Below are 23910 nucleotides of genomic sequence, written 5' to 3'. Positions count from 1 at the left end.
GTAGTTCTTCACCAGGTTTGCACACACTGCAGGAGGGATTTTGGCCCACTCCTCCATACAGATCTTCTCTAAATCTGTCTGGTTTAAGGGCTGTCGCTAAGCAACACAGAGTTTCAGCTCCCTCCAAAGATTTTCTATTGGATTTAGGTCTGGAGACTGGCTAGGCCAGTCCAGAACCTTGATATGCTTCTTACAGAGCCACTCCTTAGTTTCCTGGCTGTGTGCTTTGAGTCATTGTCATGTTGAAAGACATAGCCACGACCCATCTTGAATACTCTCACTGAGGGAAGGAGGTTTTTGCCCAATATGTCACAATACATGGCTCCATTCATTCTCTCTTTAATACAGTGCAGTCATCCTGTCCCCTGTGCAGAAAAACACCCCCAGAGCCCCATGCTTCACTGTAGGTATGGTATTATTGGGATGATACTCATCATTCTTTTTCCTCCAAACACGGCGAATGGAGTTAAGAAAAAAACAAAAAGTTCTACTTTGGTTTCATCTGGCCACAGGACTTTTTTCCATGACTCCTCTGGATCATCCAGATGGTCCCAGGCAAACTTCAGATGGGGCTGAACATGGGCTGACTTAAGCAGGGGAACCTTCCATGCGATGCAAGATTTTAAATCAAAACGTCTTAGTGTATTACTGATAGACCTTGGAAACGATGGTCCCATCTCTCTTCACGGCATTGACCAGCTTCCCCATGTAGTTCTGGGCTGATTATTCACCATTCTTAGCATCATTGATACCCCACGAGGAGAGATCTTCCGTGGGGCCCCAGTCCGAGGGACATTGACAGTGATCATTAGCCCCTCCATTTTCTGACAATTGCTCCAACAGTTGTTCTTTTTTTACCAAGCTGCTTGGCAATTGCCCAGTAGCCCTTTCCAGCTTTGTGAAGGTCTACAATTTTGTCTTTTGTGTCTTTTGACAGCTCTTTGGTTTTGCCCATGTTGCTACTTAGACTTTGGCTGATTGTGGGGGTCTTTATGACAGCCAACAACCTCAAACAGGCGCTACTAATTTAGAATCATAAGCAGAGTGTAGTGGACAATTTAAAATCAAAATAACTAGTCTTTAAGGGTCAAAAATCTGGCTGATAAGCTGATCTGACATACTTATACTTATATAATACTTATTTGACACAGTAATTCACAAATAAATTGTTAAAAACAAAAATCATACAATGTGATTTCCAGATTTTTTTTTTTTTAGATTCTGTCTCTCACAGTGAAAACGCACTGGTGCTGACAATTGTAGACCCCTCCATGATTTCTAAGTAAGAGAACTTGCAAAATCACAGGGTGATCAAATGCTTACTGATCTCACTATATATATATATACATATACATATATACATATACATATATACATATACATATATACATATACATATATACATATACATATACATATATACATATACATATATACATATACACACACACACACACAACAAAAATATAAACGCAACACCTTTGTTTCTGCTCCGATTTTTCATGAGATGGACTTAAAGATCTAAAATTCACTCCAAATACACAATATTATCATTTCTCTCAAACATTGTTCACAAATCAGTCTAAATGTGTGATAGTGAGCACTTCTGCTTTGCTGAAATAATCCATCCCACCTCACAGGTGTGCCACATCAAGATGCTGATCTGAAATAATGAGTAGTGCACAGGTGTACCTTATACTGCCCACAATAAAAGGCCACCCTGGTATGTGCAGTTTTTAGCTTTATTGAGGTTCTGGGGACTCAGAACCGGTCAGTATCTGGTGTGACCACCATTTGCCTCATGCAGTGCAACACATCTTCTTCGCATAGAGTTTATTAGATTGTCAATTGTGGCCTGTCGAATGTTGGTCCACTCCTCTTCAATGGCTGTGCGAAGTTGTTGGATATTAGTGGGAACTGGTACACGCTGTCGTATACGCCGGTCAAGCACATCCCAAACATGCTCAACGGGTGACATGTCCGGTGAGTATGCTGGCCATGCTAAAACTGGGACATTTTCAGCTTCCAAGAACTGTGTACAGATCCTTGCAACATGGGGCCGTGCATTATCTTGCTAAAACATGAGGTGATGTTCATGGATGTATGGCACAACAATGCGCCTCAGGATCTCATCACTGTATCTCTGTGCATTCATCAATAAAATGTACCTGTGTTCTTCGTCCATAACAGATGCCTGCCCATACCATAACCCCACCACCACCATGGGCCACTCGATCCACAACATTGACATCAGCAAAGCGCTCACCCACACGCTGTCTGCCATCTGCCCTGAACAATGTAAACCGAGATTCATCTGTGAAGAGAACACTTCTCCAACGTGCCAGACGCCATCGAATGTGAGCATTTGCCCACTCAAGTCTGTTACGGCGACGAGCTGGAATCAGGTTAAGACCCCGATGAGGACGACGAGCATGCAGTTGAGCTTCCCTAAGACTGACAGCTTGTGCAGAAATTGTTTGGTTATGCAAACCAATTGTTTCAGCAGCTGTCTGAGTGGCTGGTCTCAGACAATCTTGGAGGTGAACCTGCTGGATGTGGAGGTCCTGGGCTGGTGTGGTTACACGTGGTCTGCGGTTGTGAGGCCGGTTGGATGTACTGCCATATTTTCTGAAACGCCTTTGGAGACGGCTTATGGTGGAGAAATGAACATTCAATGCACGAGCAACAGATCTGGTTGACGTTCCTGCTGTCAGCATGCCAATTGCACGCTCCCTCAATGCTTGTGGCATCTGTGGCATTTTGCTGTGAGACAAAACTGCACATTCCAGGGTGGCCTTTTATTGTGGGCAGTATAAGGTACACCTGTGCACTACTCATGAAGTTAGATCAGCATCGTGATGTGGCACACATGTGAGGTGGGATGGATTATCTTAGCAAAGCAGAAGTGCTCACTATCACACATTTAGACTGATTTGTGAACAATGTTTGAGAGAAATGGTAATATTGTGTATCTGGAATGAATTTTAGATCTTTAAGTCCATCTCATGAAAAATCGAAGCAGAAACAAAGGTGTTGCGTTTATATTTTTGTTGAGTGTGTATATATATATATTTTTTTTAATTTTTAATTTTTATTATTTTACAATAAACAAATCAGCGGGGTCTCATCAGGCCACCTTTTCCATCAGCAGAAAACTCACTTCATTCAGCATGTTGAGTACCAGAGGAATCTGCTCTGGATAGAGTAGGCCCTGGGACATGAGAGACAAGCAAGTCTTCGCATCCCTCTTCAGTTCATCATAGCTATCATCATTCTCTACAGGAGCAATCTATACATATGCACACACAATAGAAAAAATATATACAGAAAAAAGTCACAACATAAATATATACAGTACTGTGCAAATGTCTTAGGCACCATACTATATGCTGTAACAATTTTGTCATATATGTTTATCATGTCTGCATAACTATGTACAAAATCATTCAGTCATTATACAGACATGATAAACCTATATAACAAAATTGGTACAGCATATAATATGGTGTCCAAGACTTCTGCACAGTACTGAACATGTATTATATACATACACACACACACACACACGGATAAACAGTCACTGAGGGAGTGCGATAAGACATGTACATTACACAAGGCATAGCGTGACATGAGAATGAGAACAAAATGTTCAAAATATTGTCACTTTTACCAAAAGGCATTTACAACTCATTTACAATGTCAGTATCAGGGGTCACATCCAAGCCCAATTTCAACTTACTTTTACTTTTTTAAAACTTATTCCCAAACTTGTGACCACTTTCTACTCTTTGTTAAGAACAGACTCTTATTCAAAGCAACTTAAATTTTATCTCATTACACATATGAGTAGTTGAGAGTCAAGAGCCTTGTTTAAGGGCCCAACAGTAGCAGCCTGGCAGTGCTGGGGTTTGAACCTGGAACTTTCCAAACAGAATTTAAAACTTTTGCACTACCCCTGCCCCCTGCTATGTTCTTTTGCTAAAAGAAGTCGTCCAGTGGATTTTCTCATAATTAGTAACCATCTAAATCAAGGTACAGAAAGGATTGCCATTTCTCTCATCCAAACAATGTCAATTCTACAGATCACACTTATACTTTTTGATTGATTGGTGGAACATTTCTTAAAATAGCAATGATATTGAATTGTTTAAAACCTGAGCAAAGCTGCTGCACCCAATAGATGGCAACAACACACACTCCATCGGTGCCACTACTGTGCATTGAGAATGACCGTGGTCTAGTACCTGAATACAGTTACTTTGCAAGTTCTTATTCTCTGATAGATCTGATTTATGATAAATGTAAAAAAGAATGAGAGTATGAGACCAACCTTAAAAAGCAGAGGCAGGAGTTCGAGCTGCTGAACTAACGGGGTGGTAAAAGAGCGACCAGCGCTGGCCATCTGCCACTTCAGTACAGTTTTGAGCAGCTTGATGGCCTGAGTTCTTTCGTCTTGCTCACCCACTCCATTTTCTTCCACAACATGGTTCTGGATCTCCTCCTCCCCATCCAGCAGCGGTTTTAGGCAAGCCATGATCCTGTCTGTAAACTCCGCTATCTGAGGAGACTTTGTGGGTAGCGTGTTTGGCAGATTGACATCAATCATGAAAATGTAGGTCAGCACACTGCAAGACGGGGGAACAGGGGATAATGTTATAAAGAGATATAAGAAGCTCAGTTGTTCGAAATGAACACATGATGGCAAAAAAATTTACTATTAAAGTCAGTGTCGCTTTTTAAAAATGTAATTGCTTTTTTTGCACCATTTTTTACTGGATTTCCCCCCAATTTTCTTCCCAATTTAGTCTTTGCCAATTTATATCCACTGGTCAACTCGCGTGTATGATACAACAGCTACCAGCCAAGGAGGAAGAAGGCGTTCAGGTGCTTCCTGCAAGTCACATAAAGCCAACCAACTGCATCGTTTTGAAACACTGCTCATGCGGTCATGAGGAAAAACAAACACCCTCAGGAGAGCGAATACATCATTCTCCCTCAGAGAGCACAGCTGATTTTACAGATTTACCTAAACAAATATGAAAATGATCACCTTCTTGACAGAGTACTTATTAAAATGATTGTGATTATGATTATTGGTTATGACCATTATCCACAGAATACACCTGCAATAATGTAAAAATGTATAAAACAGCTGGAAATGCACTATTGTAGTTATGTTCTGCTTCTTACCTGCCGATACGTTCTCGTACATTCTTGTACACCTGAGTGAGTTTGGGCTCCAAATAAGACAGAAGCCTGTGTAGCAGCTCTGGTACCCTCCACTCCTGCTGAGCCAGACCCCCCTGAAGCACATACAGATGACTGGGCAGCGAGAGGCAGGGGAAGATAACCACATATATTAACGACCTTGTGCATTATCAGGAATTTGCAAATCATAAAATTCACTTCAGTAGCAACATCATATAACTAACTTGGGCATTTACTGGACATTTTTCTAAATTAAAACTGACCTTGGCATTTCATGTGTACGCTTTTCTAGCCGTAAGCCTCAATGATTCTTGAATGTTGTAAAATATAAAATAATGTATTGTATAATTATTGGAATGAGAAAATGGACTACCAAAGTAATTTCAATGTTTTTCTTTTTAAAAGTTTGTCTTTCCAGTGGGCTACAGGAAAATGCCAGTGGTTGTGTGCAAGGCCAGTCAAAATTCCTCTTTCTGTAGTTCTTAGCCACATTGTATAATGAAAAAAAAAAAAAAAAAAAAAAGCATGAAAAACTTTATACACTTTAAGATCAAACTTAAAGTCTGGGTTGCCAGGTTAAATAAGAGGTTTGTTTAAATTATTGTAATCTTTCTAATCTAATCTTTATTCCAAATTACAAGACCCCAAGTCCTTCTTACCAGGCATCTACAAAAGAACCCCCTTCTCCACTAAGTGGACATTCCATCAGCATCTCCAGCAGCCAGTGTAGTTTCCGTGGGTCTCTGCTCTCCTATAAGCACAGACAGCACTTTGTTAACACTACAAATGAAACACCACACACCAAAAATTTGAAAGTGTGTACAGGATAGGGAGAACATACACAGGCAGTAGCTACACATGTGCCCCAGTCAGTGTAGGTCTCTACTGTGATGTTGGACAGTGCTCTTCGCATCAGAGGAATGAGAAATTGCCACAGGGCCTCCACCTGGATTCAAGAAGAAGGAAAAGAGGAAAAATGAGAGAAGAAAGCAAGACATAAAAAAAAACAGGGTGAAAAAGAAAATTCTTTTACGTGGACTTTTAAGCTCATTGTTTAATTCCTCACCTGACTAAAGCGCCAGTGTTTGCTGCCTCTCACTAAGCCTGCAATGATCTCAGCGACACACCTTTGTGTACTCTCGTGAGAATCACCAGCCAAGCGCTCCATGTGAGGTTTAAGCACAGGCAGGAACACATCACTGTAGTTCCTGAATAGACCCTGTTCAATACATCACATAGAAATATGCTAAAAATCTGTGACCAGGCTACTCTGGCCTATTTAATTAAAATACCTAAACATTGTACATTTTTAAATCTAAACAACTTTACAGTTTGGTCTTTGAGCTTGTACCTTAAAGAGGCAGAAGCGACGTGGGTTGAATTTGTCTTTTCCCTTGCGGTCCTCAAGTGACAAGTATTCAATGAGCTGACTGACAAACATGGGGTTAGTGAAATGGTCATAGATGATCCGTTGGCTCTGTAATTAAGGAAGAACATTTTTTGTTGAAGCTGAAAACAATTATTCAGTTGAAACTAATTCAACCAGACAGCGTGTGTGTACGTACCTCACTCATCTCCTCTGGTATGAGGTCTTTCAGCTGTTGCTCAAGAGGAGCATACAACATCAACTTCCTACAGAAAACAGATAGTGAGTAAAAAGAGAAAAGTTAAGCTTAGACTAGTACCGGTAAGGGTAAGACGTAGTTGGTGAGATGTGCATACTTTGGCCAACAGTAGTAACCCCAGTGTGTCTTCTCCACAAAGTGGAAATTTTCCCATTCCTGCTGAGTGCGAGGTAAACTCTCAGCATGGTACTGAAGCCAGTCATTTTCTGGCCTGTCTCCAGCTACTAGTTCCTTTGGCTCAATCACCCCACCTACAAGAAAACACTCAGTCATTAACTGAAGAGCTAAAATTCTAAATTATATCTAACTGATCAGCAGCTCAATATGTGGCAAGGATGGAAAAAGCACTGTCAACTAGGACAAGCAGTGAGTCCTCTAGGTTTACACCATTTCTTATTCCTCCAGCAGGTAAATTAAGTCAGTAAATTGCTACAGTGGTGGGTTTCTGTTTTTCTTTTTAGAAACTATAAGGAAAAAACACGCTGCCTTATGACCTTTCAGTGCTTGTCATATACGCTGCGTGATAAAAAAAGAAGAAAAAAAAAAGAAGAAAAAAAAAAGTGCTCATTTGTCTGGTGGGCGAGCAAATGAATTGTCCACCGTCTTTGAAAAATAGATTCTCACAGACGGTGGACAACTGAACTGCTGAATGAACTGGTGGTCTTTCAACCATAGTCAATGCATACATACTGATGTCACTGGGTGTGATGGCCACTTTCACACGGGGTCTCTTCAGCTGCTTGAGAATTCCTGCCACAGCTGATATTGCCACCTACAGCATAACGAAAATGCAGAAACTGGTCAAAAGCACTGAAACATGATAAACAAAATAGTGCCAAAAATAGCTGACTAGGCCATCCACCTTGCGCACGACAAGTCCGTCATGATTAAGACTCTGGACAAAGAAGCGTACGGCTGGGGCAGGAAGAGGATGGTCATCTCTCAGTAGCAGAGACAGGAAGCCGATGGCCATGTGCTCAAACTTCCATGGCCTTTGAAAGGAGTAGGACACAGATTTATCATGTGCAAGTATGCAACGTTTTTATACTATACATACTAAACATTACTACTTTACATTATACATGACTGGGGATTAAAAATGCATGGAACTTACAGGTCTCGGGCACTGAGGCATTCTAATAGATCATAAACCAGCTTTTCATAACTCCTGCACAGAATAAGTATAAAACATTGTAGTTATATATATATTTTTTTGTCAACTGCATGTTTTTGTGTGTGTGAATGCCTTTGTGTAAGGGAGTAATGACTAACCGCACAGCATCCTGATTTCTGACTTGCTCCAATGCAAGTCCCTGTTTCAGCTCCTCTTCTGATGGAGAGCCTATGTGAGCAACAGGGTTACCAGAACCTGTGATCTTGCAGCCAAGTTCCAATGCGCTTTGTGGCACCTGCACACCAATAAAAAACACATACCTGTTTGATCTATGTTGGAGGCAGGGCACTACAGAATGACATTTGCTTTATCAAAAACTGCTTATTTTAGGAGCGGTAGTGGGTGGAGAGGTATAGCAGCTTACACTGAATTTAATGCCAATTGTCTCGTACTGCCGATGGACTTTATCTCCAAGGTCATCAAAGAGCCTGACAATGGAGGGTTTCTCCAGGCACATGGCAGGACTGAGACCTGAGCGCACCATGGCTGGCCATGTCAGAGCAATGCAATCCCAGTCATGTAGATTAGCCAGACAAACACCTCCATGATTCCCCAACAGACAATACAGAGCACCCTGTAAAGGTGAAAAAAAGAAAGAAAAAAGAGATCATATACAGATATAACTATGGTTTATGTACATACTACATTATAATGTTCTAGCCTCACAACACTGAATATCTTTTCCATTTAGATCATACAACTCTGAATGATGAATCAAAGCCAGCTTACTGAAGATGTCGAAGCTTAATTCAATTTATAACACTGCATGCATAAACACTTGGAAACTGATCACAAATCCTAACTGACTTTGGTGTATGGCAGTTCTTTTTTTTGGTGTGTGTGGTTTCATTTGATTAAGGAAGTGTTTGCCTACACCGCCGCAAATAGCCTTTCTTTGCGGCAAATACAACCGCACTATTATAAAAAAAAAAAAAAAAAAAAAAAAAAAAACATACAGCAGAATGTGTCAAATTCTTCATCTTTCTTTCTCTCTCTTTTTTCTTTTTTATATTTCTGGAAAAATGTGTTGTTCACAGTTGCCATGTACCTTGAACTGCTGCTGTGTGACATCCGTCTTTGCTGGCTCTAGTAGCTTGAGCACCTGAGGAGTGATGTCTCGACAGCAGAAGTTATAAGTTCCCAAAGCAGTGAACAAAGCACTCTGGGCCTTACTGCGGACCTGGTAACAATTAAGTGTATTTAGAACGGTCATGTTATCAAAAGATCTGGTTATAACAAACAGAATGTCTATAAATGCCTGTATACTTGACTGTAGGTGCTGGTGGACAGACGCAGAAGGTCTCTGAGGAGATCTTGATGAACACTTTTGTATTGACAGCCTTCCACGAGAAGTTTACGCATCTGCCATTGGAAAAATCTCATTAAAACTGCACATTCTAAGTGTTTTTCATGTCAGACAAAGCAGGTTATTATTTTTTTTTACATGTATGAAGATATATAATATGAAACAGACTAGGATATACAAAAAATATACAATTACAAAAGAAACATCAAGACATAAAAACAATAAATACATAATATAAAAAGAAAGTATATCAGAACCATAACTGAGTTCACTCACATTTCTAACATACTAGGTTATGAAGTGAATCAATAGCTAAGCACAGAAAAGGTGCGTTGATTTGCTAATTTAAATTTAATTGATACCTCATGTTGCAGAAGCACTCTGTCTATGAGCAGGGCTCGTATGTGTTGCTTCTTTCCATGCAGCTATCACACACACAAAAAACAATAATTTAAATATGAATTGCACAATAGCAACATTTTTTGTAATAACTTAATTTTTCAAGCTACAAATCATGGACAGTAACTCACTCTGTTCTCCATAGATTTTTTAACCAAAGTGAAACTCTTCCAACGAGAGTCAAACTCATGTTTGTGAGAGCCTTTAAAATGCATGAGGTCATTGATGATCTGAAAGACAAAAGGGAAAACTAAAATAAACAAATATTCTTCTTTGTGTTTGCAAATAGTGTTTAAATTAATAGGTATTAAAAACATAATTTCTAAAATGCACCTTGATGATGGCAAAGAGGGACTTTGTGTCGTCCTCTGATTGTTCCAAAATGTAATCTATAGAAAGAACCAAAAAGGGCAAATTATTTAGCAGAGTGACGCAGCTTCAAGGGCAAAGAGCAAACCATACTAAGGCTGAGAAAAGAGTGGAAAATAATTACAAGGAATTATATAAGCATTGAACATAGCTAAAACAACAACTCGGTATGACCTGAAAAAGAAAAACACCATTGGTGCACTCATAAACAGCCATCTAACAAGTTGGCCACTTAAAACTAAATATTGTAAGCTCTGAAGAAAAACAACCAGTTCACAACATTCAGTTATAATTTCAACAACCACCACAGGCCACGGCATCATTTGAAGAAATAAAAATTTAGAAAACAAAAATAAAGGCACCAAACGGCAAGATGAAAACCATTCATAAGCAGATAGAAACAGAAGGCCGCATTAGATTTTACAAAGGGACAAAGCAATTAGCCAGAAAAATATTGGAAGAAAGATAAACCTTTAATAAAGTAGGTAAAGGGGAAAATAAAATAAAAAACATAAAAGTTTATCAGTCAAGTATGGTTAAAGTAGTGTCATGGATTAGGCTTTCATAGCTCCTTCTGTAACAAGCTCATTATAGTTTATTGATGATGGAATAAAAAAAATTAGAAACCTACAAAGAATATTGTCTGCCAAGTCACAAAGAAATGCATACAATCTAATTTAAAAAAAATTGCACAGTTTTAAGCAAATATTTAAACGCTGATTGCAAACTCAAAAAAAGGACTTATTCAGATTAAAAGGCAAAAGGTTTTAAACCGGCCAAGTCTATATCCAAACCTTAACCTAAATGCGTATACATGTCACAATTGAAGATAACACTTAAGGGAGAAACCTACAACAACCCCCTAGGTCTATTAAAAAAAATAATAATAAATAAATAAATAAACCTGAAAGCAGTTGCAGTAAAATATTGGAAAAGTATTAACAGTTTGGTAATGTCAGTGGATTGCCGGTTTGATGTGGTTTTTGCAAACAAGATTCATACAACCAAATATTAAAAGCTATTCACAATAATTTACTTTAAATTCTCCTACTCCTTTGCTCAAATTGTGTGGTCTTGTTTTAAAGGTGCCACATTATTATATATACCCTAAAATTCATCTTTTGATCTTTATCTAGAATGTATATATTATATATAATGTATATTCATATAAATATATAAAACTGGACATAGCACTCACGCAGAAGCTGTCGCATGACTTTACAGATAGCATCTCTGTAGTTCTCTCTGGACTCATCTGTGGGAATACCATTGAAAAACAGATTTATATGCTTGCATTGATGCTTTCGGACTTGCTGATAAATTTTTGTCTACTAAAAATATTGAAATTGTAACCTAGGATGCTAAATGTTAATTGAGCTTTATTACGGCTTACCATATTCGACCCCAACGTGGCATTTTGTCTCGTCCAGACTAACCATGCTATTAATTCTGTAAGGGGGGAAGACATAAGAATTTATATACACATACCTTATTTATCTACATAAATTCTTGAATGATCCTTAAATTGTTCTCTACTTAGTGCAAAATATGATAAATATGACTATTTACTTACAGGTTAGTAACAGGGGGTCCATTCAGAGGTGGCAACATGCAGCCAGCCCCAAGCAAGCAGTGCTGTACGATTGACAGGCTCCGTAGAACATCATCCCTGTGTGCAAAGGTAAACATATCACTCACAACAAAGTTTGAACACTTCTTTCAATTTATACAAAAATGTCAGCCATGATTTGAGAAGAAAACTGAACCGTTTTTCACAAATTTATTCATAGCTTATTGACCCATGGTCTCTGACCTGCTCATGTTCTTCTCGTCCTGAGCATATCTTTGCAGGCGTTGCAGCTCTGGCTGGAGAAAAAGGTCTAATATATAAAAAATAAAGGCTTTCTCTTCTGCACTGGCCACGTGCCACTGAATCTGTAGGTTCCACAGGTCACCTGGAAGGCCCCAGTCCTATAGAGGCAGGAAAGAGCAATTAGTGATTACAAAAAACATTCCCACTCCCCTCCCATCTGCCCTATAAACATTTCCTCAATCAGAGGTGTGGTGTGGACAGTTCAATAAACACAACGTTAGTATGATTAATTAATCTGTTTATTTATATATTTCTTATGTCAGTCTTAAGGAAAGCTTAAGGGAAAAAAAAGTCGGAAAATGAAAAATTTTATTTGTGCGTGTTCCCCTCATGGACATCTTGAAACCTTTATTTCTGCTGGAAACTTCAGCCAGTTTCTTGCATTTAATAAAACTTTACGCAAGTTTACATAGGTCTGTGTGATCCTCAAAAAAACACGGGATTGGAAAATCACATATGCACACACCATGTGGACAAAAATAAACTGACACTTAACCATCACCTCCATATTCAGGGCTTTTTTAGACTGTTGGAACATTTGTCTGGAATGTCTTTGTATGCTGTAGCCTAACAATTTTCCCGTTAATGAAATTAGCGGCCAAAATCTGTTCTAATATGACAATGCCCCTGTATCAGTTTAGTTAATTACTGCATATGCATAAAATCTTGCACTGACATGCATCTCAAATTGACTCATGAACAGATGGACAACCTGAAAACAGGAAAATTCTTCTTCTCATTATTATTAGAGTAACAGTACCTTAATGGGAAGATACTCGTTAAGTGGTCTGTTAAAGCCTCCAGACACACTGCAGTAGTCTGTGGGGTAGGTAAGGGCCATGGAGCGCAGGACGTGATGCAGCAGATTGCAGGACAGACTGTAGCCCTGTTTACAGCGCAGCCGCAGGGTCAGCTGCAGGATATGAACCAACTGTGTACGGTATGGCAACAGCTTCCCTCCGTCCACACGGGTCACCTTAAAAGAAATATACATAAGATTTTTTTCTTATACATAATATTCATTTTAGTTTTATAAAACAACAAGCTTTCACACCTCAGAAAGCAGCTGAAGGTTCCACAGCAGCTCTTTATCCAGCTCCTCTTCATTCAAAACATCCTCATCTATAAAACAACAAATACATTTAATGCACAGATGCTTCTTTGCACACAGGAAATAGAACAAAGCTAAAACTAATCTGCTGAACGTACTAGCAGTGATGTGACTTATAGCATTGCAGCAGTGGGGCACAAACAGTCTCAAGGACTCTGCTGGATGGCACTAAGTGAGAGAGGTGAAATAAAGGTGAAGAAGTGATAAATTGCTTTTGTATGAACTGATTTCTTTGAACTACAAAGCTGGACTCATACCTTAGCTGCTGCTCTGCACATGTCTGCTACCATTCGACCTGCCACACGTGTCTCAAAGATGTTGGTAGTGGCAAAGTTAAAGACTTTCTCAAGAGCAACCTGTTTAAAAACCACCAACACAAAAAATACAAAAGTTGATGCAATTACAGTTCCATGTAATTACAAGGAAAATAGGAATGTCTATATACGTACAATTTAAACATTGCTAAAGACCATTGAGACAGTAGATGTTCGTTAAGTGTGGAACAGACCTTGAATATTTCTATGGAGCACTGAGTGAGGATGGTGCTGAAGGTGGAGGACAAACCGAGCTCCACTAGGCTCTCCAGATGAGTCATTTTTTCAGTCTCTGTCTCTTCTCGTGTCTGCTCTAAAGTACTGCTCTCAATCAATGCAAAACACCTGGCAGAGACAAGTTTTATAAACAGTTTTATATGCAGAGCGACCAAAAACAGACTATTGCACATTGCTTTAATTAAATAGGCACTAAACAAAAAATAAAAAAGGAAAACTATAATATAGCATTACAATGACTTTACCTATCCATAAACTGCAAGACAAAGTCCTCAAATTCAGCTGACGCTGAACACAACTCCCTCTCTATCTAGAGAAGAAATACATTTAGTTATAAAACAGGCTCACTGTTGTAATCAGAACACATCTTAAAGTGTACTGTAAAGAACACAACAAACATTGATGATCCTCACCTCTGTCAAGTCATTCTGCTCATGAAGGGCAGAAGAGCAGTCTACCAAAGGCACAAGGGTAGTAAAGGTAGCAATGAACTGGAATGTTATCTAAAATATAGAGAAAAAAAGTTATTGTGGTAATAACTCAGGGATATCCAATGAAAAAACTTTTCAGTGAAAGGTCAGTTTCCAGGTATGTGCTATGCCCACGTGAATCTTTCAAAACATTATACACATCATCGTCACACAGTACTAGCAGTTGTCAAGTGTGAGCCAATCACTATACCAAAGGCATTTAAGGAACAGCTGTTGTTGCTCTGAACTTCCAGTTGCTTTGATATTTATTTAGAAGGGTTATATGAGGTTCCACGTGTACAAGCTATTTTAGAACCTGTAAACACACCATGCACTTGCTGAAATCATTGGGGTCCACGCCAGGAAGGGCCCTCATTAGCAGTGGCAGCACATGAACAGGGCCTTCTGGGTAGTGTCTCCCACCACTGACCAGGCTGCGAGCCATACCAATCATACAGCTGAGAGTAGCGGTCAGCTGATGTGGTTCTGTTAAGGTCTCCATGGCAGGGTATGTCCTGCAGGGGGCAAACAAAAATACACATGTCATGCTCTTGCATAATCATTAATCTGGTTGGAACTAGATACAGAAAGACTCTTAAGAAGCAAATAGTTATTCACAGGGGGCCACGGAGGAATAATCACGCTTTCATTGGAAGTTTAAAGAAGGTGAGGCACTCACTTTTCCAGTACAGGAGGAATGACCAGCTCTGGTCTCATCAGGGCTAGATTCTGCAGTGCTTGGGCTGCATCCATGCTGCCCGTCTTACTGAACATAGCCATCAGAACTGGCTGCTTCATGCTCTCCACAAACTCTGTGATGTTGTCATCAGTAAGACAATGGCTGGAGGGTATTGGTGTGATCCAGCAAGGCTTCTTGTAGCGCTCGCGGTGCAGCCGTCGGACCACACTCGCTGGCAAACGCTGCAAAAGCTTCATTAGCTTCACCTGCGCTCCGAGCACACAAATGCATAGACCATCAAACATCAGACTACAGGGAGGAAGAGGACTGAAAATTCCATGATACCAGAGACATACATCTTTAATTAAAAAAAAAATTACTATTGTATATTGAAAATACTGGCAGACCAGAGAGTTGCGCGTTTTATTTTAGAAGGCAATTAATCAATCAAACTATAAGATCTGACCCACTAACCATACGACTATAAAATAATATATCTTTGCTCCCAATAATTTAAAAACCTTTTAAAAAAGTAATAGTAGTATTTATCTTCAGAATGACAATGTACTCCCTAAACTTAATACTGTGGTATGCATAATGTGTCTGTTATAACAACTAAAGAAAAAAAATGAACAAACTTATCTCTAGCACACCTTTAAAAAAAAGGTGTATGTCTAAAGTTACAATGCTGGCAAACTACATAGAGCATGTATACTGTTTCAGACAAAAGAAACATACATTTAGCTGACGATGCACAACACTAAAAGGTCTGGACTAAAAAGTAAGTGTAGTAAGTGGTGAACTTTAAAAAAGGGTGCTGAGGTATCTCTGTAAAACAGGACATAATGTTTCTGGAAGTTTCTCACCAGCCAGCGGCCATTGTTAGAGGGGTGGTAGAAGGAGGCAATGCTGTTAAAGAGGCCATTGAGCTGCTTCTGGACCTGGTTCTGGCCTCCTCCCTAACACAAGTATGAAATATTAATGTATGAACTTAACACAAGACTGTTTCAGAACATAGTTTCCTACAGTCTAAACAGTGAAGCACAATGTAATCCTGTGACTAACCAGCATGGCAGAGATCCAAAGGACAACATGGCCAATGTCATAAGAGTTAGTCAGGTACTTAGGAACCACCATTTGACTTGTGCCTACAGGCAAGTTGAAGCTTCGCAAAATTCTGGTGAAGATCTGGCCACAAAAAAAAAAAAAATTACAAACACCATACAATAAAAACTTATTAATATGTAACTAAATTAGTAAAATAACTTTTATTACCTTGGGGATATAAGGGTCCCAGTTTAGATAGCCAATGTTGTCATTGGCCAACCGGGCAAAGAGGTTCACAAGATTCTTAGGCAAGAAATAAATAAATAAATAAATAGATGTTAGTGGTGAAATCAATTTGCTGTTTTCAAACAACAGCTCTCATACAAATACTTACCCCCTCCCAGCTAGGTAGATTTTGTACTGAAACCCAGAGACCCATCAGTTCATCAAACCATAACCTAAACACACACACAAAAAAAATACAATGTTGTCTATTTAGTTAATTTTCCTGAATAGTTTAGTGTAATAATTTGGCTATAATCTGGGATAAGCACGGTTACATAAACACCAGCATTTTCCTATGCTAGTTTAAGGTAGATATTTTGTGTATAGATATATCACACAAAATTATCATTAAAGGCACACTTAAAATCCATCATGTTGTTCAGTTCAATCAAGCTCTATTAATGAAATTTACTATACAACATAATTGAAAATAATGGGTACAGAACAACAAGAAGTCACATTCAATAAATCCAAGAAATCTACTGTGTTTAAATGAACAACATTTACTTGTCAGTTTCTGCATCAGAAAAAAATAAGAAACTATAAAAGACTGTTACCTAAAGCCTTTGTCATGCTTCCCTGGAGGCATGATTGTGGGGAGAAAAAGCTCAAAGTAGCTGATGGCTTTCTGCATTGTGACATCAAATGGGCACAGCAATGGCCGCCATTCATCTAACATTTCCTGCGTGGCTGACTCAGGAAAGTACCTACAGATACAAACAGAGCATTCTAACCACATATAAATTCTTAGACCGGGCCAAAAAAAAGCACTTTTTGCTTTTTTTTTTTTTTTTTTTTTTTAAGCTTATGTAATGTCACAACATTTATTTCCTCTCAGAGTCACATTGATTTATCTCCAAGATCTTGCATTCATATTGGAGGTCTGACGACTGCATAAAGCCTTCTTCACCATATCACAAAGATTCTCAATGGGGTTAAAGTTATGGATGGAAAACTTGGTCATTCAGTATAATCAGGTAGTCAGCTAAGCTAATTTAGGGATAAATACCGTTTCTGAACCTAGGCATAATGGGTGGATCACTTCTAGGCACTAGGCATAATGCCTAGAAGTCTGCTTCCTCTGCTTACCCTGATACATATAATACAGGGTCGCAGGGGCCCTGGAGCCCATCCCAGGACACTTTGGGCAATAGGTGGGGTATACCTTGTTCTTGGGTTGTAGAACAACCCAACCCCATTTTGGTAACAATCTCCTTAGTTGTTTTCTTATATTGATGCAGCACAATAATTTGACCCTTCTAAAACTAATCATTATCTTTGCCACAACTGGATGTGGGTGTTTAAGAAATGAGAAACTACTCAGTGCATCATTTAAAGGTCCTACACATTATATTTTTCATTAAATTTTAATATGATCTTTAGGGTCCTAATGAAAAGTTTGTATTATACGTTAATTAAAAATTCAAAAGGATTGTGTAAAAAAAACACTACTTTTACCTGGTAAAAACTAGCTCTGTTCTCAGCAACCTGTTTCAGTACATGCTAATTTAAATGCTCATGACCTCTGCTAAACCCGCCCCCTCCCCCGTTCTGTGGGGCGTGACACGTCGGGTATAGCGACGGAAGTGTAGTCCAGTGCGGGCAATGCTTTGGACTGCATTACCCACAAAGCATTGCCACAACGCAGTGCTTTGTGGGTAATGCAGTCCAAACTGGAAAACTATGGATTATAGAGCCAGAGCCTGTTTTCTTCAGTCGTTTTTGGTTTGATTTAAGTACGGAACCTACGCGGAAGTTTGTAATATCGCCTGACAACGCAGAAATTAAAAGAATGGACATGCATCGACCCGTTTGTCTTTCTCATCACTGCATGTGCATGAATTAACGGGCTGTTGCGCTGCCGCGAGCAACAACAAGAAAAGCGGAGAAACTTACTGAGAAAGATACGGACGCGATGTGTTTACTGATGTGTTTACATGACTTCTTAATCTTCGACAGACATCGTTATAAACCATCTAACGTAACAAAGGTAAGCATAATATAGTTTTCCGACTACGTACACAGTTTGCAACTAGACAATCACCTCAATGCATTGTTTATTATAAACGTGCGATTAGGAATTATATAGAGACGGATGTACATAGAGAAGAAGCCATAACCATGTTCTATGAGAGTGTAAGTTAACTTACACTCCGCATTCATCGTGATTATTAGAAAAGGCGATCTGCAAAGACTCATAGAAAAATAAATCACACTCACCGAGCCTGGTGAAGATGAAGCAGGAACACGAAGCGTTAGTACAGATATATTTTTAGGAGCAGCTTCCTAGTAAAACCTGCTTTATATTGACCCGCGTTTATAAAGCAGTCTGGTGAAAAATGATTATCGCAAACATGAACGCATTTAGGTAAATCAGCGGGGACGTTAGCTTTAAAAACTAAATTCAGCCACTGCCTCCTCAGTGGCTCAGATACCTAACCCTAGGTAGGTACCCTAGGTCACTAACCCTAGGTAGTGAATGACGACTGCTGTGTTCGCTATTACACCCAACAACTGTACACAACACTCGCTTAGGCGTCATTTTGCTCCAGCGGCGAAAAAACAATGGCCGACAGCTTCTTCTCACTCGGGGCGGGTCTTTGCTAAAACACCAGTGTCAATCAACTTGTGTAGGAGCGGCCTCTGTCGGTTTGGCGTCACATCGACAGGCATTTGCGATTGGCCTGATTTCAGAAGGGGGATGTTACTGTAATAAACGAAAAGAAAACCACTGGGCGGCTCTTTATCATCGTAGAGTGGTTGTGTACGCACTCTCCTAACACACAGTTCAGTCCAAACAGCTTAAAATAGTGCATGTAGTGCTGTATGACCCCTTTAAGATTAAATAACTTGTTGCCAACTGAAACAATCACTACAGTAATTATCCAATGGAAGGCTCTGACCTATTTGCTAAGTTAAATCCAGGTGGTGACTTTTTTGGCTAGGCAGTGTATACACATATGAAATAAATAAAACACTTTTTACACTAACCACTTTAAAGCAAAAAGTTGCTGGAAAATATTAGACAAATTAATTAAGTCACCTAGGGCCTGGATGTAATCATTTCATACTGAATACATCATACTGGCTTAGCCCAAAATGACTTGATTACATTACCCTTTCAACAGCAGAAGGAAAATCTGATTATCTAACTGTGAACAGGTTAGACATTTGTGGGCTTAAAAAGATAACATTAAATGATGATAGGTAATGAGAGATTTATAATGTACTTACAATCTGCAACTCTTCACCAATGTTTTCAGCACATTCTCCACAGAGCTAGAGAGTGAGAATGGGGAGGGGGGGGCGGGGGGGGGGAAGAAGGGAGAAATTTTATATAAAGAAATATATTAGTATAATATTAGACAGAAGACTAACATGACTATTAACAGACAATTACAATAAGGACACATGATGCAATACAATTGCGTGCAAAGCAGCAACTATTGCGTTTAATTGATAAGCCATAAACTTAACTACATTTTTAAGAAGCAAAACTTGTATTTCATATAACTTTTTTACTCCCTACAACAAAGCTCTACAACAAAGGATAAAGATATGCTGAATCTGTTTCTCTTTTGACACTTAATCCTAAAATTACCTTATACTGCTAATGAAACAATATCTTCAATTTACTCAATATCAGTTTCTTTCTTCAACTGTTTTGGATAAGACATGAGTCTTCTCCAACTGAGTGACTCAGCACACTGTCACACAAAAACAGCTTTGTAAATATAGAATCTTACAGCATGTGATTTTATAAGTAATTCAATAAGCATAACCAGGATTGTTGACATCCTTCCTAATAGACACATCATCCATCATCTCCCCCACCTTAAAAAAATAAATAAAAATAATAAACCGCCAGCAGGCTCTTTATACTTTGTACACTCATAACGGCATCATGTCGAGGTGGAGGGGTTTAATATAGAATGCTTTCTGATACTAGACACCAAGAGGAAAACTGGTAAAACTAACGTGACCTTTTCCAACAAGGTGAGTCACAAGAAACATCACTGTATTTCTCTAAGCAAGAATTTAGGCAACAAGGAAAAACCATCAGCAGTGATTGAAGTGCCATTACCTTTCTTGTTGCCCAAGAGGATTAGTAAGCATACAAAAGATTGTTTTTAAATGCCTCACTAATCAATCAGATATTCATCTAGCACAATGAGACCATGATAAGTCAGACTGTGTCAATGAGTAGAAAACAACCATATAGCATTAAAGAATAGGAACTACCGTTTGCTGCTATACCTACAATAGTAAACAAAAGTGCTTTTGAAATTAACACCTATCAAGGTTGATCAAGGTTATAGTTTACTGGAAAACCAATTTTGCCCATAGGTTTTAAAGTGACATCCTTGTAATTCAAATTCTGGCCCGATGTTGTACGTGTTATACAGCACTATAAAGCTGAAGCTCATTTGCCTCAAGACGACATGGAATATGATTCAAAACAGCATAAATTTAAGTTGTGCTGGAACCTTTTTTTCTGAATTTGGTCTAATCTCCAAAAGCATGCAAATAAATTCAAAGGTTCCCATTCAAAAATACAATCCAACATGTAAAAAAAACACTGGCTGTGCTTACCGCTTGCGCACAAAATTAAGTATTTTTTGTTTAGGGGAGGCTTCTGCTTGATAACTGAATGTGAAAAAAGGAAAGAGGCATAAGCCAACACTAAATCAACTGATATGTTAAACACCAATCACCATTTCATGAGACCTTCTAAATATATCTGTATCATGTGGCTAATTTGCTATTCTGACTTTAGGAAGAATGTGATTGCTTAAAATGTCCAAAACTAAATTTTTAAATACATCAACAAGCCACTGTGTACTGAGCAGGGCCTGTTCCTTCCATGAAGCATGCATGGCATTCAGAAGCTTTTCCCCATGACTTCACTTTATCCAGCAGACTGACCCAGTTATACAGGCAGCTCTAACTCTGCCTCTCTCTTATGCATGTGCAGAACAAACAGAAACATTTTTTATGATGGGCAACATCTATAAGGATTTTTTACATAGAGGTAACATTGTTCCAGGGCACTGGACATCATAACTCAGAGTGAGGGACCTACTTTGGAAACCAGTTGAGACCAAGATGTTCAGTTTTAGAATAAAGGATCTTCTCGTAGAGCTCATACAAAGGCCTCCAAGGTAACTCAAGGTCATCCTGTGAGAGCAGTTCTTTTTTTCTATAAAAAAAAAAGAGAACAGGTTTAGCACTGTATAAAAACACCTAATGCAAAAGTAATGTATGCATCACTATGATCGATGGATAGATAAATAAAAAAGAATTTCCAAAAGGAAATTCCATTTTTATTGTTTTTTTTTTAGATAGATAGATACAGTTGTGCTTAAAAATTTGCAGAAAGTGCTTAAAGAAGTTTAAAGAAATTGCTAAACATCTTATTTAAGGACAGTGGTCTCATGTCATTATTTTTAAAGTCATTAATTATTACATAGTTGTTGGACTCCTATTTAAAACCTAATGATAACTGAAATCACCAAAACAACCCTGATCAAAAATTTACATATCCTTGAATGTTTGGCCACATTATAAATACACAGGTTTAAATGGCTGTTAAAGAGAAGCTTTCACACATGTGACTAATTGTAATTAGTGTCTGTGCATAAATAGTCAGTGAGTTTCTTAGCCCATGAGGTGATGCCCTGACTTGGCTGAGTACTGCACCATGGGAAAGACAAATGCCAATTGGGGAAGAACTGCCAATGGGCCTGAACAATAAGGTAGTTAAACTTTATAAAGTAGGAAAAGGATATAAAGACATATTTCAACACTTGAGGAGGCCAGTCAGTACTGTTCAAACTCTGATAAAGAAGTGGAAAATAAGAGGTTGTGTTATCTTGGTCTTCCTGACCGTGGCTTCACCCACTATTGCCGGAAGAATTTTTCAGGACGCAAAGAAAAACTCCACAGACAACTTAGAGAGAAATACGGGCTGCTCTGGAAAAAAAAAAGTGGTATTGTTTCAAGGAGCTCAATAAGGAGGTAACACAAATGTGTTGACAGGAAAAAGCCATTACTGCGTCCATGCCACAAAAAGGCCCACTTGCAATATGCCAGAGAGCACCTAGAAAAGCCTCACTCCTTCTGGAGCAGAATCATTTGGAGTGATGAGACCAAAATTGAACTTTATAGTCACAGAGGAGTCAACAAGGCCTACAGTAAAAAAGTACACCATCCTCTCTGTAAAGCATGGTGTTGGATCTCTTATGCTTTGGGGCTGTGTAAGCTCCAGTGGCACAGGGAATTTAGTCAAAATTGATGGCAAACATGCAGCTTGTTATAAAAAAAAAAAAAAACTACCGGCAGACAATTTGCATTCTACAGCACAAAATCTGCGCATGGAACACTTTTAGATGTTTTTGTTCCAACAATGATCCAAGGCACAAGGCCAAATTGACCCTGCAATGGCTACAGCCAAAAAGGTCACGGTTCTGGAGAGGTCATCGCAGTCTCCTGATCTTAATGCAAAATTATTACAAGAGACTACATGCCATCATTGTTGCTAAAGGGGGACATTTGTGATATTAAGAACTAAAAGTAATCAAACCTGTGAACAGGGATTATTTCCTTATTTTCTTTGTCGTCATGCTTTGTTTGATGATTTTGCCGTTCTGTTATGCCTTACATATGAACTTGAGTCATATAATAAATAAAATAAACTTGTTTAGCCTTTTCACTCATATTTCGTTTAAAAAAAGTGGTACACATCTTGCAAATTCTCCCAAGGTATGCAAACTTTTGAACCCAACTGTAGATGTGTCGCAACCTTGTGCATTCAGGGTGCATACTTGAGTAAGTTGACGAGTAGTCGAGCAAAGCCCTGCAACATGCTGATTTCCAGATCAGGAATGGTGACCAGCTCGTACAAGAGCTTAACGAAGAGCACATGGTCTTCCTTGCTGAACTTTCTGCCATTAAGACGAAGGTACCTGTCCATGAACAACAGAAACCATTAGTGTCATGAGACAAACAGACACAGAGCACAAAGCAAAAACATCATACAACAAACCATGAGTTAAAACGGGACTACAATTAAATTAATACTGTATATGTATTTACTAAACACCCAATTACTGATGTACTTTCTTAAGAAGTCACTTAGCCATGTCTTATCTAGAAAATTGTTTATTGGTATTGATCTTGGTACTAAAAGAGCAGCTATGATCATATGGTGGTTGTATAAGCTGTACACGTTATGGATAAATAAACAAAAACTGATTACCACTCTTTACACAACTTACACTAAATCTAATGTGTAAATGTCAGTTTACCAACAATAAGACTCCATTATTCTTAGAGTACATCACAAAAAGCTTGAGCAAAACTCTAATCTGTGATGATTAGCTAAATTTAGAAAGCAATAAAATAAACACAGTACTAATCTTTCCTGATCGTGCTGCCATTAAAAAAGGAAGAAAGAATCAAATAAAGAAAGAAGACAGACAGTTGTAGCTTAATTTAATATGCATGTTAACTATGTTGGGTGGAAATTGTAGTAATAAGGTAACAGATTATTGTAAACTTCGAACTTACTTCCCCTTTTTCTTTATAGTCAAACACATGACTATAAAACCTACAACATACGAAAAAGTGAGAGGTTAAAGTATAAACTTTCTGCTTCTGTTATGCTGTGCTGGTTTGCACTCCACAGGCTACTGACAAAAAAATCATAGGCTGGAAAATTAGCCATGACTGACCCTGGTCATGGCAAGTACAGGCAATTCTAAGATTAGCTAATGCTAGACAACATGAGTTACACATAACAGACCAAAAAAAT

General features: G+C 38.7%; 1 protein-coding gene across 2 annotated transcripts in view; it reads right to left on the bottom strand.

Annotated features, from left to right (window-relative positions):
• psme4b (proteasome activator subunit 4b) overlaps nucleotides 1-23910 on the bottom strand; it is a 32922-nt gene that overhangs the window by 8230 nt on the left and 782 nt on the right. The window contains exons 2-42 of one of the 2 annotated variants that reach the window (XM_053511131.1): nucleotides 22922-23062; nucleotides 21181-21297; nucleotides 20691-20744; nucleotides 19332-19376; nucleotides 16655-16804; nucleotides 16207-16270; nucleotides 16041-16115; nucleotides 15831-15953; nucleotides 15632-15724; nucleotides 14766-15031; nucleotides 14415-14601; nucleotides 14030-14119; nucleotides 13862-13926; nucleotides 13574-13724; nucleotides 13323-13421; nucleotides 13164-13233; nucleotides 13009-13076; nucleotides 12715-12930; nucleotides 11895-12052; nucleotides 11655-11750; nucleotides 11475-11530; nucleotides 11280-11336; nucleotides 10046-10101; nucleotides 9844-9942; nucleotides 9676-9738; nucleotides 9274-9369; nucleotides 9056-9187; nucleotides 8372-8581; nucleotides 8106-8242; nucleotides 7948-8001; nucleotides 7696-7825; nucleotides 7524-7605; nucleotides 6931-7084; nucleotides 6774-6840; nucleotides 6560-6685; nucleotides 6275-6427; nucleotides 6050-6154; nucleotides 5868-5959; nucleotides 5191-5322; nucleotides 4331-4625; nucleotides 3161-3289 (exon numbers count right to left, since the gene is read on the bottom strand). In XM_053511131.1, coding sequence (XP_053367106.1) covers nucleotides 3161-3289; nucleotides 4331-4625; nucleotides 5191-5322; nucleotides 5868-5959; nucleotides 6050-6154; nucleotides 6275-6427; nucleotides 6560-6685; nucleotides 6774-6840; nucleotides 6931-7084; nucleotides 7524-7605; nucleotides 7696-7825; nucleotides 7948-8001; nucleotides 8106-8242; nucleotides 8372-8581; nucleotides 9056-9187; nucleotides 9274-9369; nucleotides 9676-9738; nucleotides 9844-9942; nucleotides 10046-10101; nucleotides 11280-11336; nucleotides 11475-11530; nucleotides 11655-11750; nucleotides 11895-12052; nucleotides 12715-12930; nucleotides 13009-13076; nucleotides 13164-13233; nucleotides 13323-13421; nucleotides 13574-13724; nucleotides 13862-13926; nucleotides 14030-14119; nucleotides 14415-14601; nucleotides 14766-15031; nucleotides 15632-15724; nucleotides 15831-15953; nucleotides 16041-16115; nucleotides 16207-16270; nucleotides 16655-16804; nucleotides 19332-19376; nucleotides 20691-20744; nucleotides 21181-21297; nucleotides 22922-23062 — 4753 coding nt within the window. The remainder of the gene's footprint in view (nucleotides 1-3160; nucleotides 3290-4330; nucleotides 4626-5190; nucleotides 5323-5867; nucleotides 5960-6049; nucleotides 6155-6274; nucleotides 6428-6559; nucleotides 6686-6773; nucleotides 6841-6930; nucleotides 7085-7523; nucleotides 7606-7695; nucleotides 7826-7947; nucleotides 8002-8105; nucleotides 8243-8371; nucleotides 8582-9055; nucleotides 9188-9273; nucleotides 9370-9675; nucleotides 9739-9843; nucleotides 9943-10045; nucleotides 10102-11279; nucleotides 11337-11474; nucleotides 11531-11654; nucleotides 11751-11894; nucleotides 12053-12714; nucleotides 12931-13008; nucleotides 13077-13163; nucleotides 13234-13322; nucleotides 13422-13573; nucleotides 13725-13861; nucleotides 13927-14029; nucleotides 14120-14414; nucleotides 14602-14765; nucleotides 15032-15631; nucleotides 15725-15830; nucleotides 15954-16040; nucleotides 16116-16206; nucleotides 16271-16654; nucleotides 16805-19331; nucleotides 19377-20690; nucleotides 20745-21180; nucleotides 21298-22921; nucleotides 23063-23910) is intronic. The other variant, XM_053511132.1, reaches the window with a different exon arrangement.

This window comes from Clarias gariepinus, chromosome 14 (assembly GCF_024256425.1).
Source record: "Clarias gariepinus isolate MV-2021 ecotype Netherlands chromosome 14, CGAR_prim_01v2, whole genome shotgun sequence".
Taxonomy (NCBI): Eukaryota; Metazoa; Chordata; class Actinopteri; order Siluriformes; family Clariidae; genus Clarias; species Clarias gariepinus.
Note: the sequence above shows the minus strand (reverse complement) of the source record. Positions and strands in the feature narration are given on the sequence as shown.